The 15,094-nt window shown below is 42.5% G+C and overlaps 1 protein-coding gene across 4 annotated transcripts in view; it reads right to left on the bottom strand.

The window, feature by feature from the left end:
- Window positions 1–4,022: 4,022 nt before the first annotated feature.
- The window catches only part of LOC145359298 (phosphatidylinositol 5-phosphate 4-kinase type-2 beta-like), a 116,703-nt gene continuing 105,631 nt past the window's right edge, over window positions 4,023–15,094 (bottom strand). For 2 of the 4 annotated variants that reach the window (XM_080213863.1, XM_080213865.1), the window contains 2 exons: window positions 8,453–8,577; window positions 4,023–4,713 (listed from right to left, as the gene is read on the bottom strand). In XM_080213863.1, coding sequence (XP_080069989.1) covers window positions 4,633–4,713; window positions 8,453–8,577 — 206 coding nt within the window. In that variant the 3' untranslated portion in view covers window positions 4,023–4,632. The remainder of the gene's footprint in view (window positions 4,714–8,452; window positions 8,578–15,094) is intronic. The other 2 variants (XM_080213864.1, XM_080213866.1) reach the window with 1 other exon arrangement.

Below are 15,094 nucleotides of genomic sequence, written 5' to 3'. Positions count from 1 at the left end.
TCTTGTCTGCTGAGTGTGTGGTCTGTCATAAGAAGGCATGTTGATATTCGTTTTAGGGAGCATTTTGTCTTGTGGGGGCAGGTTGCGGGGAGAAGGGTGGTTTTGGAAGGGGGAAGAATGATTGGAAAAAGCATTCAAAGATGACCCATACTGGTCTGCGAACACCCAACTTAAAGTTCTAAGAATTCTATCCCATCACAGCTGTACTAGTCTGAGAATGGTTTATCTATTTTTGCAAGCACTTTTTGAATAGTTGTTCCTGTTGTAATGTAGGAAATATAGCAATCAATTTGCAAACAAATGCAATAATAACCATAAAATCCCTACAGTGCAGACTGAGGCCATTTGGCCCATCAAGCCTGCAATGACAATCCCACTCAGACAGGCCCTTGTATAAGTCTCATGTATTTAATCTACTAGTCCCCCTGACACAGTAAGGGGTAATTTACCTTGGCCAATCCACCTAACCCACATATCTTTGGATTGTGGGAGGTAACTGGAGCACCCAGAGAAAATCCATGCAGACGTGGGGACAACATGCAAACTCCACACAGGCAGCCGAGACCTGACTTGAACCCAGTGCTATGCGGCAGAAGTGCTAATTACTATACCAGCATGCTACCCCAAGTATCAGTAAACCAGATAATCTAATTTTAGTGATACAGATTGAGTAATAAATAATGACCACTGCATCACCAAGAACACTCCTGCTCTTCAAAAAAAAACAGCAACGGGGTATTTTATGTCTACTTGAGAGAATGGGCAGGGATTCAGTCTAATTTCTCACTGAAATGCACTTCTCTCTGATTTAAATGGGAGATCACCTCTGAAAATTGAGGCTGGCAAGAAAAGTAGTGGAGGGAACGTGAAAGAAAAATCCCAGGGAAACTTCCTAGGCTCATGGGATCTACTAACCACACCTCAGAATTGCACTGTAATGGGATCTGATCCAGTCGTACTTGGCTGACTGAGTGATAACTGATGTTGGGAGAGTTAACCATCATCCAATTGGACCAGCGTGTTTTTACAAAAACATTTTTTTTTATTTGTAAGCTTTGGTATTACTGCAGCAAGATTAAACACTGCATCACCATGACTCCCAAACATAGCATTACAAGTTATTACAGTCAAACTCTGGTAAATGCATCACTGGTCTAACCAAAAGTCTTACACTTTGTTGATAATTTCCAGTAGGGAACAGGCAAGATTCAAATGTGAATGTATGTGTTGCATCTGAATTCAAAGGAAAATTCTACATGGGTTGCGACTACTTTGGTGGTGTTGAGTGAGATGTGCCACCAACAGAAGCTGGTTAGTTCCTCTAGTTTTCAGGTCCTAATCACAAGAACTTTGATTTTCTTGATGATGGCATTGAGGACTTCTTTTAAACATCTGCAAAAAACCTTGGTGCAAGATCAAAAATGAAGTGAGATTGTATCATATATTTAAGAAAACTGACAGGAAATGTGGAAATTTTAAATTGATTTATGGGATGTGGGTGTGGCATTCATTGCCCATTCCTAGTTGAACTGCTACAATTTGACATGTAGGTACACCCACAATGCCGTTAGGAAGTTCCAGGATTTTGACCCAATGGTAACGAAGGAACCGTGTCTTATTTCCAAGTCAGGATGGCTCGGACGGGATCTTTCAGATGGTGGCGTTCCCAGGTATCTGCTGCTCTTGTTCTAGATGGTAGCAGTCATGGGTTTGGTAAGTGTTGCCTAAGGAATCTTCCTGCAGTACATCTTGTAGATGGCACATACTGTTGCCAATGTGGGTAGGTTGAATGTTTGTGGAAGGGGTAGCAATCATGCTTTGTCCTGGATAGTGCTGAACTTCTTGAGCATTGTTGGGAGTTGCACTCATGCAGGCAAGTGGAGAGTTTTCCACTATACCCTGACCTGTGCCTCGTAGACTATGGACAGGTTTTGAGGAGTCAGGAGGTGGAGTTACTCACTGCAGGATTAGCCTTTGACCTGTTTTGGTAGCCACAATATTTATATGGCTAGTCCAGTTCTGTTTCTGGTCAGTGGTAACTCCCAGGATGTTGAACTTCCTGACTTGCCAAGAAATATGATTCTGGCCCTGTAAAAGTAAGGCAAAAGCATTTATCGTTCATGAGTAGAAACCTTGTGCAAGGTGGAACAAAAGCCATGCAGATCTGGGCAGTGCAACCTACAGACAGTTGGCTTCAACATTGATAGGAATGGAAAAAATACTAAAATTGGGGCCTTCAATCCAGTAGATTAGTTGGAATGAAAACTTTTGATGGATGGCCGCTCCCAGAAAGTACCCATAGATGGACACTGTATTCATGGCCAAACAACCTGCTCTTAGTCACCATCCAAACTTGCACGTGGTCTGTTTGGATAAGGTATGGCCTGTTTGGAGATCAGCTACTATTTGTGGGAATTTTGCATGAGCAACCACAGTGACAGATACAAAAGCAATTTGAGAGAGGTATTGGGGAGGGGAAGGGAGAGGAAGGTTTTTAAAAAGACAAAGAAGTTATGGATTTTTTTAAAAAATGCTCATCCTGCAAACTTTTAAGAAGTTGACAGCAATGCCTCCACATCAGCACCATCTCATTGTATGATCACCCATAGAAAACACCATGAAAATAACCTTCCTTCAAATTGTCCAAATAGAACCCAAGAAATTAACAGATAAGCAGTAATCGGCTGGACTGAAGAATATGAGCTGTTGTTCAGTGAAAGCATTTCATGCACGAGTTATGATTGTACACAGGTGTTATGCCTGCATCAGTAACTCTACAAATGTGAAAACAAAAAAAATTATTTGGTACTCTGAAAAATCAAAGCTCAGATCAGATGTGCACTTACCCTGATGCAACTCAATTTAGACAGTAATTTTAATGTTCCTTTTTTCATCCTTTACAATTTCGAGTTAGCTACAGCTGCACTAGAATCTCTATCATAACATACACAGTGCAATGAATTGTACATTTTTTTTGCCAGCAACATAGGGTGTCAGAAAGTGCATTCCCATTCATCTCCCATAATCTTTGCACCCCTAACATCCTAAGTCTCCTGTTCTCAATTATAAACTTGCCTGATCGCTTAATAAAATGGCCACTGTCCTTTTAGTAAAGAAGGATTACGTATTACAACAGTCCTTAGAAAATAACAGGTTAGTGAGGGTTCAAACATTAATTTGTGGTCTCTTCATTGGTTTTACACACGTACAAATCTATAAGTGATCACTTAGTCACCACCAAGTGCAGACTAAGTTCACCTTCAATATCCCTCCTTTAATATCTGTTATGCTACACATAATTACCGGCATACATGAAATTCTGTTATTTAAAGGGTTAAAGTGCCAATCAATTCCTTCTATGGTTTCCGCAAGCAACCAAATCAAATGATTCAAATTTGATGCTTGCTGTCAGCATGTTTTGTTTTCATATATCCAGAACATTCTTGTTAACTAAAACAGCATGATATTGCCACAGCATTTTTGTAATATTTCAGGCTTGTTAAGGACTCAAAAATTGACAATCAGGTAGTTTTACAAAAACACTACCAAGTAACATTATTGTCACAGCTACCTCTTTGTAACATCAGATTCAACAGCGAATAGCAATACTTTGTCAAAAGAATTGGAGTCTTTTAAAAACAGTCCCTTACAAAGGAGTTAGCTCTTTTCTTAAAAAAAATCACTTTTTTACTGATGTCTATTGACCTAGCAGACAGAATGACACATCGTCCAAATAAAAATTAGCTTAAAGCACAATTACAGACTGTACTCTCTTAAAAAGCCAAAAAGCTCACATCAAAGTAAACGCGAGCCCTCCTGCCAAGTAACAAAAAAAAGTAAACGTTTAGAATACATTAGGAACGCCACAAAGCCAATCGATTTACCCAAAACACATCTGGTGAACTGGTGGCCACTCCACAGACTGCATAGCCAGATGCAGGCTCAAGAAATCTGAATGTGTGGCATCCTATTGTAAATCTTTGTTTTGGTAAACATTTCACCCCACCCCACCCACCCCCACCCTCAACAAACAATAGCTTATATATAGTTGCGTTGGTGTATTGATAACATTGCTAAAGTCCGTTTTTTTTGCGATTAGACAATATGGCAACTTAAAACATTTGAGAAACAGCATGGCAAAGGTCCAGTAATGGCGTAACCAGGGTTGGGATGAGTGCAGCGTCACAAAGATTCACGCAAACATTCCGTGCCTTTGCTCCGTTAGGACAATATATGAATCATTAAAAAAAACTGATTCTTGCCATTGTCAAAGTGCCCGTCGTCCTTCACTCTGTGCAAGTGCCCACCTTCTGGTTTTAAGATCGTACAGTATGTCTCATCATGGCTAACGGAGTGCCACTGAAGCTACTGCCAGTAAAGACACATTCAGAATACATGGCAGGGAAAACTTCAAGAGCAATACAACATTTTGAGGCAATGCAGATTTGCCAGTAAGTATCTTTTTTTTTGTTGTGTTTTTGTCATTTTGTTTCCAAAGGATGTATTTTGGAGATTAGTCTCTGCACATTGAATACTGCACGCACCACTACAGTGTCCTCAGTCTCCATGTTCCTGCATTCGCTACTCATTGGTAGTCTCTTGTTGTGCGTGTCATGTGTGTCTGCAGGGGCACTATGTTATGATGTTAGACATAAATTCTAAGAAACGCTTCGAGTACTGTTCAGGGTTAACTGTGGAGATCTCGGCACCAGCCTGCAAGACACACAAAAACAAGGCGTTAATCTAAGAGTTGAAAAACCATGGCTAGCAAACAGAAGACCTTGAGAAATAAAATGCTGTCTTTCTCTTCTCAAGAAGCTGCAATTTGTAGAAACAAAAAAAATGAATCATACTTGATCATTTAAATCACCGTAGAAAGCATCCTTTCCAGATGTATTACAACTTGGTACGGCCCCTGCTCTGACCAAGACAGCAGGTTTAGGTGAATTGACCCTAACAGAGTGTGGCAACTAGGGAAATTTCACTGTTATTTCATTGCAGTGTTAATGTAAGCCTTACTTGTGACACTAACAAATAAACTTTACTTTAGAAATGAAGTGCTATGAAAATAATCCAGTGCATCATTCAAAACAGCCTCTCATTCAGTGACTCTTGTCTATACTTCCCGCTGCCTTGAAAAAGCTGCCAGCATAATCAAGGATCCCAAGCATCCCGGACATTCTCTCTTCCACCTTCTTCCGTCGGGAAAAAGATACAAAAGTCTGAGGTCACATAACAACTGACTCAAGAACAGCTTCTTCCCCGCTGCCATTAGACTTTTGAATGGGCTTACCTTGCATTAAGTTGATCTTTCTCTACACCCTAGCTATGACTGGAACACTGTATTCTGCATCCTCGCCTTTCCTTCTCCCCTATGTACTCTATGAACAGTATGCTTTGCATCGTGCACAAGAAACAAAACTTTTCACTGTATCCCAATACATGTGACAATAATAAATCTAATCAAACTTATTCATCCTTCCCCCAAATATAATTCTCCCTCACCTCTACTCTCCAACTTTCTCCTCTAAGGGTATTGAATCATGCTTTAAGAACATAAGAACATAAGAAATAGGAAATAGGAAAAATAGAAAAAAAAAATAGGAAATAAGAAATAAATAAGAAATCATGCTTTGGTTCAGTTTCTCCAGGATCCAGTTGGCTTTGGTTTTTCATTCTTCATGAATGAGGCTAGCTAATGAGCATTACATGTGCTAATTAATCTGTGCAAAGAATCACATAAGAACATAAGAACATAAGAAATAGGAGCAGGAGTAGGCCATCTAGCCCTTCGAGCCTGCCCCGCCATTCAATAAGATCATGGCTGATCTGTCGTGGCTCAGTTCCACATTCCCGCCCTCTCCCCATAACCCTTAATCCCCTCTCTTATCAAAAACCCATCAACCCGCGTCTTAAAAATATTTAGCGAGGTAGCCTCCACCACTTCAACGGGCAGAGAATTCCAGAGATTCACCACCCTTTGAGTGAAGAAGTTCCTCCTCAACTCCGTTCTAAACCGCCCCCCCCTTCATCTTGAGGCTGTGTCCCCTAGTCCTATTATCCTTTCTGAGCGGGAAGAGTCTCTCCACCTCTATCCTATCCATCCCATTCATCATCTTGTACATCTCAATGAGATCTCCCCTCATTCTTCTAAACTCTAACGAGTACAAGCCTAGTTTATTCAGCCTCTCCTCACAGCTCAACCCCCTCAACTCTGGCATCAGCCTAGTAAACCTCCTCTGCACTCCCTCCAAGGCCAAAATATCCTTGCGTAAGTACGGCGCCCAAAACTGCACACAGTACTCCAGGTGCGGCCTCACCAATGCCCTATACAGCTGCAGCAAGACCTCCCTACTTTTATATTCAATCCCCCTCGCTATGAAGGCCAGCATCCCATTAGCCTTCCTGACCACCTGCTGCACCTGCAAGCTGGGTTTTTGCGACTCATGCACAAGGACCCCGAGGTCCCTCTGCACCGTCGCCTGCTGCAGTTTTTCGCCACGTAAGTAATAGTCCTTCCTACCATTATTCCTACCAAAGTGGACCACCTCACACTTGCCAACGTTAAATTCCATTTGCCATTTCCTGGCCCATTCGCCCAGCCTATCTAGATCCTTCTGTAGACTCTCCCCACCCTCCGCACAATTTGCCTTTCCTCCAATCTTGGTGTCATCAGCAAATTTCGACACCCTACACTCGGTTCCCTCCTCCAGATCACAGATTAGCCCAGTCTGATTCACATCTTTCATTCATTCATGGGACATGGCTGTCACTGGCTGGCCAGCATTTATTGCCCATCCCTAGTTGCCCGAGGACAATTGAGAGTCAATCACATTGCTGTGGATCTGAAGTCACATGTAGGCCAGGTCGGGTAAGGATGGCAGATTTCCTTCCCTGAAGAACATTAGTGAACCAGATGGGTTTTTCTGACAATCAACAATGGTTTCTCGGTCATCAGTGGATTCTTAATTCCAGATATTTTTTATTGAATTCAAATTCCACCATCTGCCGTGGCGGGATTCGAACCCAGGTTCCCAGAACGTTTGCTGAGTTGCTGGATTAATAGTCTAGAGATAATACCTCTCGGGCATCGCCTCCCTAAGAGACATGCAAGTGGACACTCTTTAACCCCCACCTCCTCAAAATTACTGAAAGGCAGCAAAGCTTCCTCCAAGTTAGACAAAAAAAAACAGGATTGGAAAAGCATAAACTTAGTGGCTGACTCAATAGCTATGGGACTGGTAATCCTCAATGTGTATAATTAGATTAGATTCCCTCAACATTCTCTTTATACGGTAATGCACTAAATTAAAAAGAAATGTTTTTCTGACTTGATACTTGCTGTGAAATTTGCAATTGAGTAATTCTGCTCCTTTAATAGAACAATAGTGCAATTATCAACCCTCTAATCAAGTTACAGTGTAATGTGGCCTCACCCTTTCCATCCTAATTTGAAATACGCATTATTATGCACATCTAAAATGCGGGAAGAAAAATATCAATTGGACAGTAATATATTAGAAACGCACTCCAAAACAAAGACAAGCCCAGGCAGTTACAGCACTACACAAATTAAAATAAATTGCTTTTTTTCTTGTCTTCCCTGATCATACTGGTTCCCCAGACATGGTTCATAGAATCTCTACAGCGCAGAAGAGGCCATTTGATCCATTGAGTCTGCACCATCTCTCTGACAGATTAGCTTACCCAGGCCCCCTCTGCTGCCCTATCCCTGTAACCCCACACATTTATCATGTCCGATTCATCTAACCTACACATCCTTGGACACTAAGGGGCAATTTAGTACGACCAATCCACCTAACCTGCACATCTTTGGACTGCGGAAGGAAACCAGAGTACCTGGAGGAAACCCTCGCAGTCATGGGAAAAATGTGCAAACTCACATTTTGACCGTTCTTGATGCACAAGCCTACTATACCTCAAACATTCACTCTCTTAATCACCAGTGTTCTAAAGAGTGATTGAGACACTGAGAGAAAAAAATTGAGTGAGAAAACATTTGAGAATGAGAGACAGAGGGATTTGAGAGAAAGAGCGTGAGGGAAAGAACAACTGAAACTGTAAGTGGAAAAAGAGCACAGGGAAAGAGTGACTAAGATGTGGAAAGCATTGGTAACAGCACGCAGAGCTAAGCACTTAATAATCCTCCAGTATTTAATAATTCTCCACTAATATGTGAGACTGGATTTGAACTCAGCTCCTACAGGAATAATTGTGTGGATATTCCTTGCATAAGCTCCGACAAAGGCTTTGACAAAGGGTTACCTGGACTCAAAACGTCAGCTCTTTTCTTTCCTTACAGATGCTGCCAGACCTGCTGAGATTTTCCAGTGTTTTCTCTTTTGGTTTCAGATTCCAGCATCTAACCCCCTCTAAATGCACCCTCTCCCACAAAGCGTTCAGATTTAATTGTCACATCTGTCGTACTTACCCCATGTTTGACTGTTTTGGCAGCATGGGCAGCTTTCTTCTTTGCATCGTAGTGAGTTAAAATGTCAATTATTGCCATAAAGAAAACTTCCTTTCTCGGGGCATCTGGAAAATTAGCCAGTATGACTGACATTAGAGAACGAGACTATTACAATGCAGTTATGAAAGCAGCACTAGAATACACACACATTTCTTCAGGCAGTTTGCCGCACAGTCACTTTGCCTACTTACATTTGCAGAACACTCATGCAATTCTCTCAGACCCTGGTGGGTGGCAGTGGGAGACGGAACAGAACAGCCAGTGTGATACATATAATTCAAATACATTGTCTAATTGGCTAACCACAATTTCTGTGACGATGGTCAATCAGATTAGTGTTTCCAGGCATTGCCATGACAATCCTGCCTGCATCATTAGTAATTACACCGGCGAGCCATGGCAATGAGAGAGACCGGTCCAAAAACCCCTGTCTTGTAAAATTTAAAGACAAAATCAAAACAATCCACACACTGTAGCAAATCCAGAGTTGTAACAACCCCTTCCTTATTGTGCAGCTGTTTGTAGTGTCAAAATAAATTGCAGATCGCCTAGCTCAGGCTGGTCACCCAGCCTGGATGTTAAATGCATAGCAAATTCCACCCTCTACTGGCTAACTAGATAAATTATTCTCACACTTCCTTGATTTAAAGTGCCCTTTTCAACCAGATTAGTACTCAATCCCTGTTCCCATCTTAATTATAACATTACATCATCTCCTTGGAACAGAGGAGGTTGAGAGGAGATTTGATAGGGGTGTACAGTATTAAGAGATAGGCAAAGAAAAGCTATTTTCATTGGCTGATAATATGCGGACTAAGAGATGCCCGGAGGTGGTGGAGGAGGTTGGTTTAATAAGGAAGTTTTCTTTTATGCAGCAAGTGGTTAGCACTGCTACCCCACAGCGCTGGGGACTTGGTTTCAATTCTGGCCTTGGGTTGCTGTGTCTGTGTGGAGTCTGCACATTCTCCCTGTGTCTGGGTGGGCTTACTCCAGTTTTCTCCTATAGTCCGCAGATGTGTGGGTTAGGTGGATTGCCTATGCTTAAAGAAATTGCCCCTTAGTGTCAGGGTGTTTAGCTGGGTAACTATGTGAGGTTAGGGGTAAAGAATTTGGGTGGGATTGTTGTTGGTGCAGACTCGATGGGCCAAATGGTCTCCTTTTGCAGTGTACAGATTCTATGAGTGCCATGACCTGGACTTGAAGATGATCTATCATTTCAAAAGGAAATTGGTTTGGCATTTGAGGGGAAACAGGGATAGGGCAGGTTGAATGTGACTGTTTGGATTACTCTCTGGAAAGCCAGCATGGATGCAATGGGCTGAATGGCCCCCTTCTGTGCCAGAATGGCTCTGTGGCATAGAGCCAACTATACTGTCAACTGAGTCAAACTAAAAGTAAAATAATTAGGGGACTATCAAATAATGCTTTCACTTTTTAAAACCACATACTCACTTTACATAATAACAAAAGGAGCTTAAACACGTCAGCAGGAAAGCACAAATATTGTAAATAGAGTTTTAAAAATAACCAACATATTAACACAACCAAGGAAACAGATTCTTATAAAACTTTAAAATACAACACAAGAAAAGCAGATTGCAGTGATAACCAATCATCAGATGATTGTTTCTGATGTAAGCCCTGTATCAGAGACCACCCATCTATAAAAACTCCCAAAGGTCACCCTTTTAGGGAGGTTTTACCATGTTCGACTCTGAACTTATAATTTTCCAAATAGCTTTATTCAATTTAAACCCAATCTTTTGAAACAAGAACGAGAGATGGAGCATCTGGCTTACAGATGTTCAAATTAAAATGACCCATTTTACTTAATTTTAACCAATCATGTTATTTGTCCAGTTGTTAATGACTCCCCAAATAAGCTCGTTACCAACTGCATCTCCATTAGCCACTGCAGAATCGTCAGGTCCACCTGCTACCCTTCATGGGTTTCTAATTACTGTGCCACACATTGTGCTCAGACATGTTGTCTGGTTCTCATTTATTTTAAAAAAATCGTTGTTGAGATGAGAGCCTTTTATTTCTTCAAGCAACTGATTTTTAAATGGAGTGGTTCATTAGGCCCCTTCAGCGCACATTAAGGATTGGCTGCTAGACTCGCATTGAGGAAGACTGCGTAGGGTAGCAAGTTCGCTCCCTGGAAGGACATTAATGACACAGGGTCAGCAATTCGACAGCTTTCAGCAGAATTTTACCAAATCATAGAATCCCTACAGTGCAGGAGGCCATTCAGTCCATCAAGCCTGCACCGATCATAATCCCTAAACCATGCATTTACCCGAGTTAGTCCCCCTGACACCAAGGAGCAACTTAGCACAGCCAATCCACCTAACGAGGTCATCTTTGAACTGTGGGGGGAAACTGGAGCAACCAAAGGAAACCCACGCAGACACAGGGAGAATGTGCAAACTCCACACAGACAGAGACCCAAGCCGGGAATCGAACCCGGGTCCCTGGCACTGTGAAGCAGCAGTGCTAACCACTGTACTACCGTGCCTCAATTTTTATTTCATAGTTTCTTATGGTTGAACTCAGAACTTCCAGATTGCCAATCTAGTGTCTTAGCCACCTCGCTGTGATAGCCCTCATCATACCTTAATGAAGTATTCCTCACCAAGGCCATTCAACAAATTTTAATGCATGCAGAAGAGCCCTCTCACTGTGACATTCAATCAACTCTTAAATGTTTCCAGCCTATTTTCCCCTCCATAATATCACCAGATGTTGGCCTTGTCTCAATTTAACTGCTGCTGAAATCTTCATCCATACCTTGGTTACATTCAGTCAAAATTTCCAATACACTATTGGCTGGTCTCTCACCTTCCATCCTCCATAACTTGAGGTCATCCAAAGTTCTGGTGCCTGTGTCCTAACTCATACCAGCCTGGTGTTTACAGGCCTACGTTGGTTCTCACCAAGAAACACATGATTTTAAAATTCTCATCCCTATTTTTGGCAAATCCTTTCATGGTCTATTCCCTCCCCATCTCTGCAATCTCCTTCATCACCCCCACACCCCCCTCAAATCCTCCAGGATGTCTGCGCTCAACTAATTCTGATCCACAAGCATCCCCAGAGTGAATTGCTGCACCATGGGTGGCCAAATTTTCAGCTGCCCGGGCCTGAAGTTTTGGAAATCCCTCCCTAAACTTCTCCACCCTGTTTTCTTCCTTTAAAATCCATCTGCTTGTTCAAACCTTTACCTGCCTGTCCTGACACTGTGCAAGTGGCTCAGTGTCTAATTTTGCTTTGTAACACACCTTGGAAGATTTCGTTATGTTAAACACACCATATAAATATAAGTTGTTGTTTTATACATCACCATTCTTCTTGGAAGCTTATTCCACAATAAAGTCTAAATCAGTGAGATATTTGTCCTAGAATGACCTTTCACAATTCTGAACCTGTGTCCCCTTGTTCTACTCTAAAACAATAATCAGGATTTACTTCACCCAGTCCCTTAATAACTTTATATATTTCCACAAGAGAACTCCCAACCCTCCTGTAAAGCCTAACTATCTCCATTCTAGATGGCCTACTCCTGCTCCTATTTCTTATGTTCTTATGTTCCCTCATAACTCAGACACAATGTTAGGGACCAGCTATGTGACTCTACACTGCACGTCTCTCGGCAGCAGATGGACAGCACAGTGGTGAGCACTGCTGCCTCACAGCGCCAGAGACCCGGGTTCGATTCCCAGCTCGGGTCACTGTCTGTGTGGAGTCTGCACATTCTCCACATGTCTGTGTGGGCTTCCTCCCGGTGCTCTGGTTTCCTCCCACAGTCCAAAGATGTGCGGGTTAGATGGATTGGTCATGCTAAATTGCCCCTTAGTGCCAGGGGGACTAGTTGGGGTAAATGCGTGGGGATAGGGCCTGGTGGGATCGTGGTCGGTGCATACTTGGGCCAAATGGCCTCATTTTGCATTGTAGAATTCTATGATTTACCTTGCTTCTTGGCAACATGAATTGGACACAATTACTAATGTATGATCTGACGTAGGATTACACATGTTGACCACTATCTGCTTTCACTGTTTTAGTGATGCAGTCTGACCTTCAGTTAGGTTTGCTGATGCTATTCTGTGCTGGATGGATGAGACTGTAAAGACACCTCAGGCTTTTTTCAGCATCATCCTCAACTATTTTCCTCAATATGGGCAGCGTGGTGGCACAGTGGTTAGCACTGCTGCCTCACAGCACCAGGTTCTCCACACGTCTATGTGGGTTTCCTCCGGGTGCTCCGGTTTCCTCCCACAGTTCGAAAGGCGTGCTGGTTAGGTGCCTTGGCCGTGTTAAATTCTCCCTTAGCGTACCCGAACAGGCACCGGAGTGTAGCGACTAAAGGAGTTTCACAGTAACGTCATTGCAGTGTCAATGTAAGCCTACTTGTGACACTAATAAATAAACTTTAAACTATTCCAACACTGTGCAAAGGGATACACACAATCCCTATTTTCGCTTCCTAACCTCAATACTTAATAGCCTGCATCAAATTTCTTTTTCCATTATTCTGCCCAAATACATATTTTATCCAATTGTCACCTTTTAACCCATTCACAAAGAAATTTTTATGTGAATGGCTGGGAGCACCAATGTAGCATCAATGTAGCTACTATGGTCACTGCTCTGCCTTGTCAGAACATATAAATGCATAGCAAGTCAATCAGCAGGCCGGCACGGTAGCACAGTGGTTAGCACTGCTGCCTCACAGCGCCAAGAATCCGGGTTCAATTCTCGGCTTGGGTCACTGTCTGTGTGGAGTCTGCACGTTCTCTCTGTGTCTGTGTGGGTTTCCTCCGGTTTCCGCCCACAGTCTGAAAAACATGCTGGTTTAGGTGCTTCGACCTGAACAGAGCGCAGACTGTGGTGACTAGGGGAATTTCACAGTAACTTAATTGCAGTGTTAATGTAAACCTTACTTCTGACTGATAAATAAATAAACTTTAACTTTTGTCTTTTTTAAAGCAGATTGCTGAGGTTCCCTATGAATCACGGAGAAAATGTCTCGTAATACGGGTTATTTATCAGGCCGCATTTGCTGATTCTTTTTAGGCAAACCTGGAGCAATTCTTAGAAACTTTCTGCAGAACCAGCATTGTGGTGAATGACTAACTGGCTGAGGGAAGAATGAGGCACTGCGGCAACAGCCTGTTCTTTTTTGAATTTAGCCATTTTGTTTTCTTTGGTCCTGGGATGTAGGCATCCCTGGGCTAGGCCAACATTTATTGCCCATCCCCTAACTGCTCTCAAGAAGGAGGTGGTGAGCTGCCTTCGTGAACTCCAGTCCATGCAGTGTAGATACAACCACTGTGCTGTTAGGGAGGGATTTCCAGGATTTTGACTCAGCGACAGTGAAGGTTAAAGCCATGTGGAATCTTTCACAACCATCGAAACAGGCAGGTGGAACACTACACAATGTAGCACTCCCTTCAACACTGCCATGGCAGAGTGATCAGGTGGAATAGTTTAAAGTGAAACATTAAAAATATCTGAATGATGGTTATAACTTCTAAAATCATAGGTAAGGAAAATGCCAATGGTGAAATCTGAAATAAATGAAGAAAATGCTGAAACTGACTATTGTGATTTGGAAAGAAAAACAAAACAAGATTTATGGTTCCTTAACAAGAACCACTCCACCAGTCTTGGTTAAAATGTTAACCCAAGTTTCACACCTGCTATGTTAACCTCTCTTTGCATCTGGGGTTTTCAGTTTTATTTATTAGTGTCACAAGTAAACTCACGTTACATTAATACGATGTAGAGATGCCAGCGTTGGACTGGGGTAGGCACAGTAAGAAGTCTCACAACACCAAGTTAAAGTCCAGCAGATTTATTTGGCAGCATGAGGTTTCGGAGCACAGCTCCTTCATCAGGTGAGTGGCAATCACTGAGTTTGAAATATGTGCAGGTTAGGTGCATTGACATGATCAGGCAGCGTTAACTGCCACTGCTCCGAAAGTTCGTGCTAAACCTGTTGGACTTTAACCTAGTGTTGTGAGACTACTACTTACTGTGATTACATTAAGACTGCAGTGAAGTTACTTTGAAAATCCCCTAGACACCACACTCAGGCGCCATTTCGGGTACACTGAGGGAGAACTTCGCATGACCAATGTATCTAAGCAATACATCTTTCTGACTATAGGTGGAAACTGGAGCACCTGGAGGAAACTCACAAAGACACAGGGAGAGCATGCAGACTCCGCACAGACAGTGACCCAAGCCAGGAATCAAACCAGATCTCTGGTGCTTTGAGGCAGCAGTGCTAACCACTGTGCCACCGTGCCACTCTGCAGATTGAGTCACTATGCATTTGTATTCCGACAATAATTTAAATTAAGATCATGTACATTGTTATGAGAGTAAAGGGCGAGATGTAATTTATGGAATCTCTCATGATACAAAGAGCACCCATTGTCTGAAAAGTCATGTTCAACTCTGCTCTGCTACCCTTCCTCAGTACCCCCCTCCCCACCACACAAATCCCACCTCCCAGCTCCCCAGATTCAGGGACAGCAATCGACTCAAAGCAGGAGATATATTAGCAGCCATTCTCAGGCCTCCAGCACCAAGCAT

The sequence above is a fragment of the Carcharhinus amblyrhynchos genome, chromosome 27, assembly GCF_965287045.1.
Source record: "Carcharhinus amblyrhynchos chromosome 27, sCarAmb.v2.hapA, whole genome shotgun sequence".
Lineage (NCBI taxonomy): Eukaryota > Metazoa > Chordata > Chondrichthyes > Carcharhiniformes > Carcharhinidae > Carcharhinus > Carcharhinus amblyrhynchos.
The sequence above is the reverse complement of the archived record's forward strand: the minus strand, read 5'-3'. Positions and strand labels throughout refer to the sequence as shown.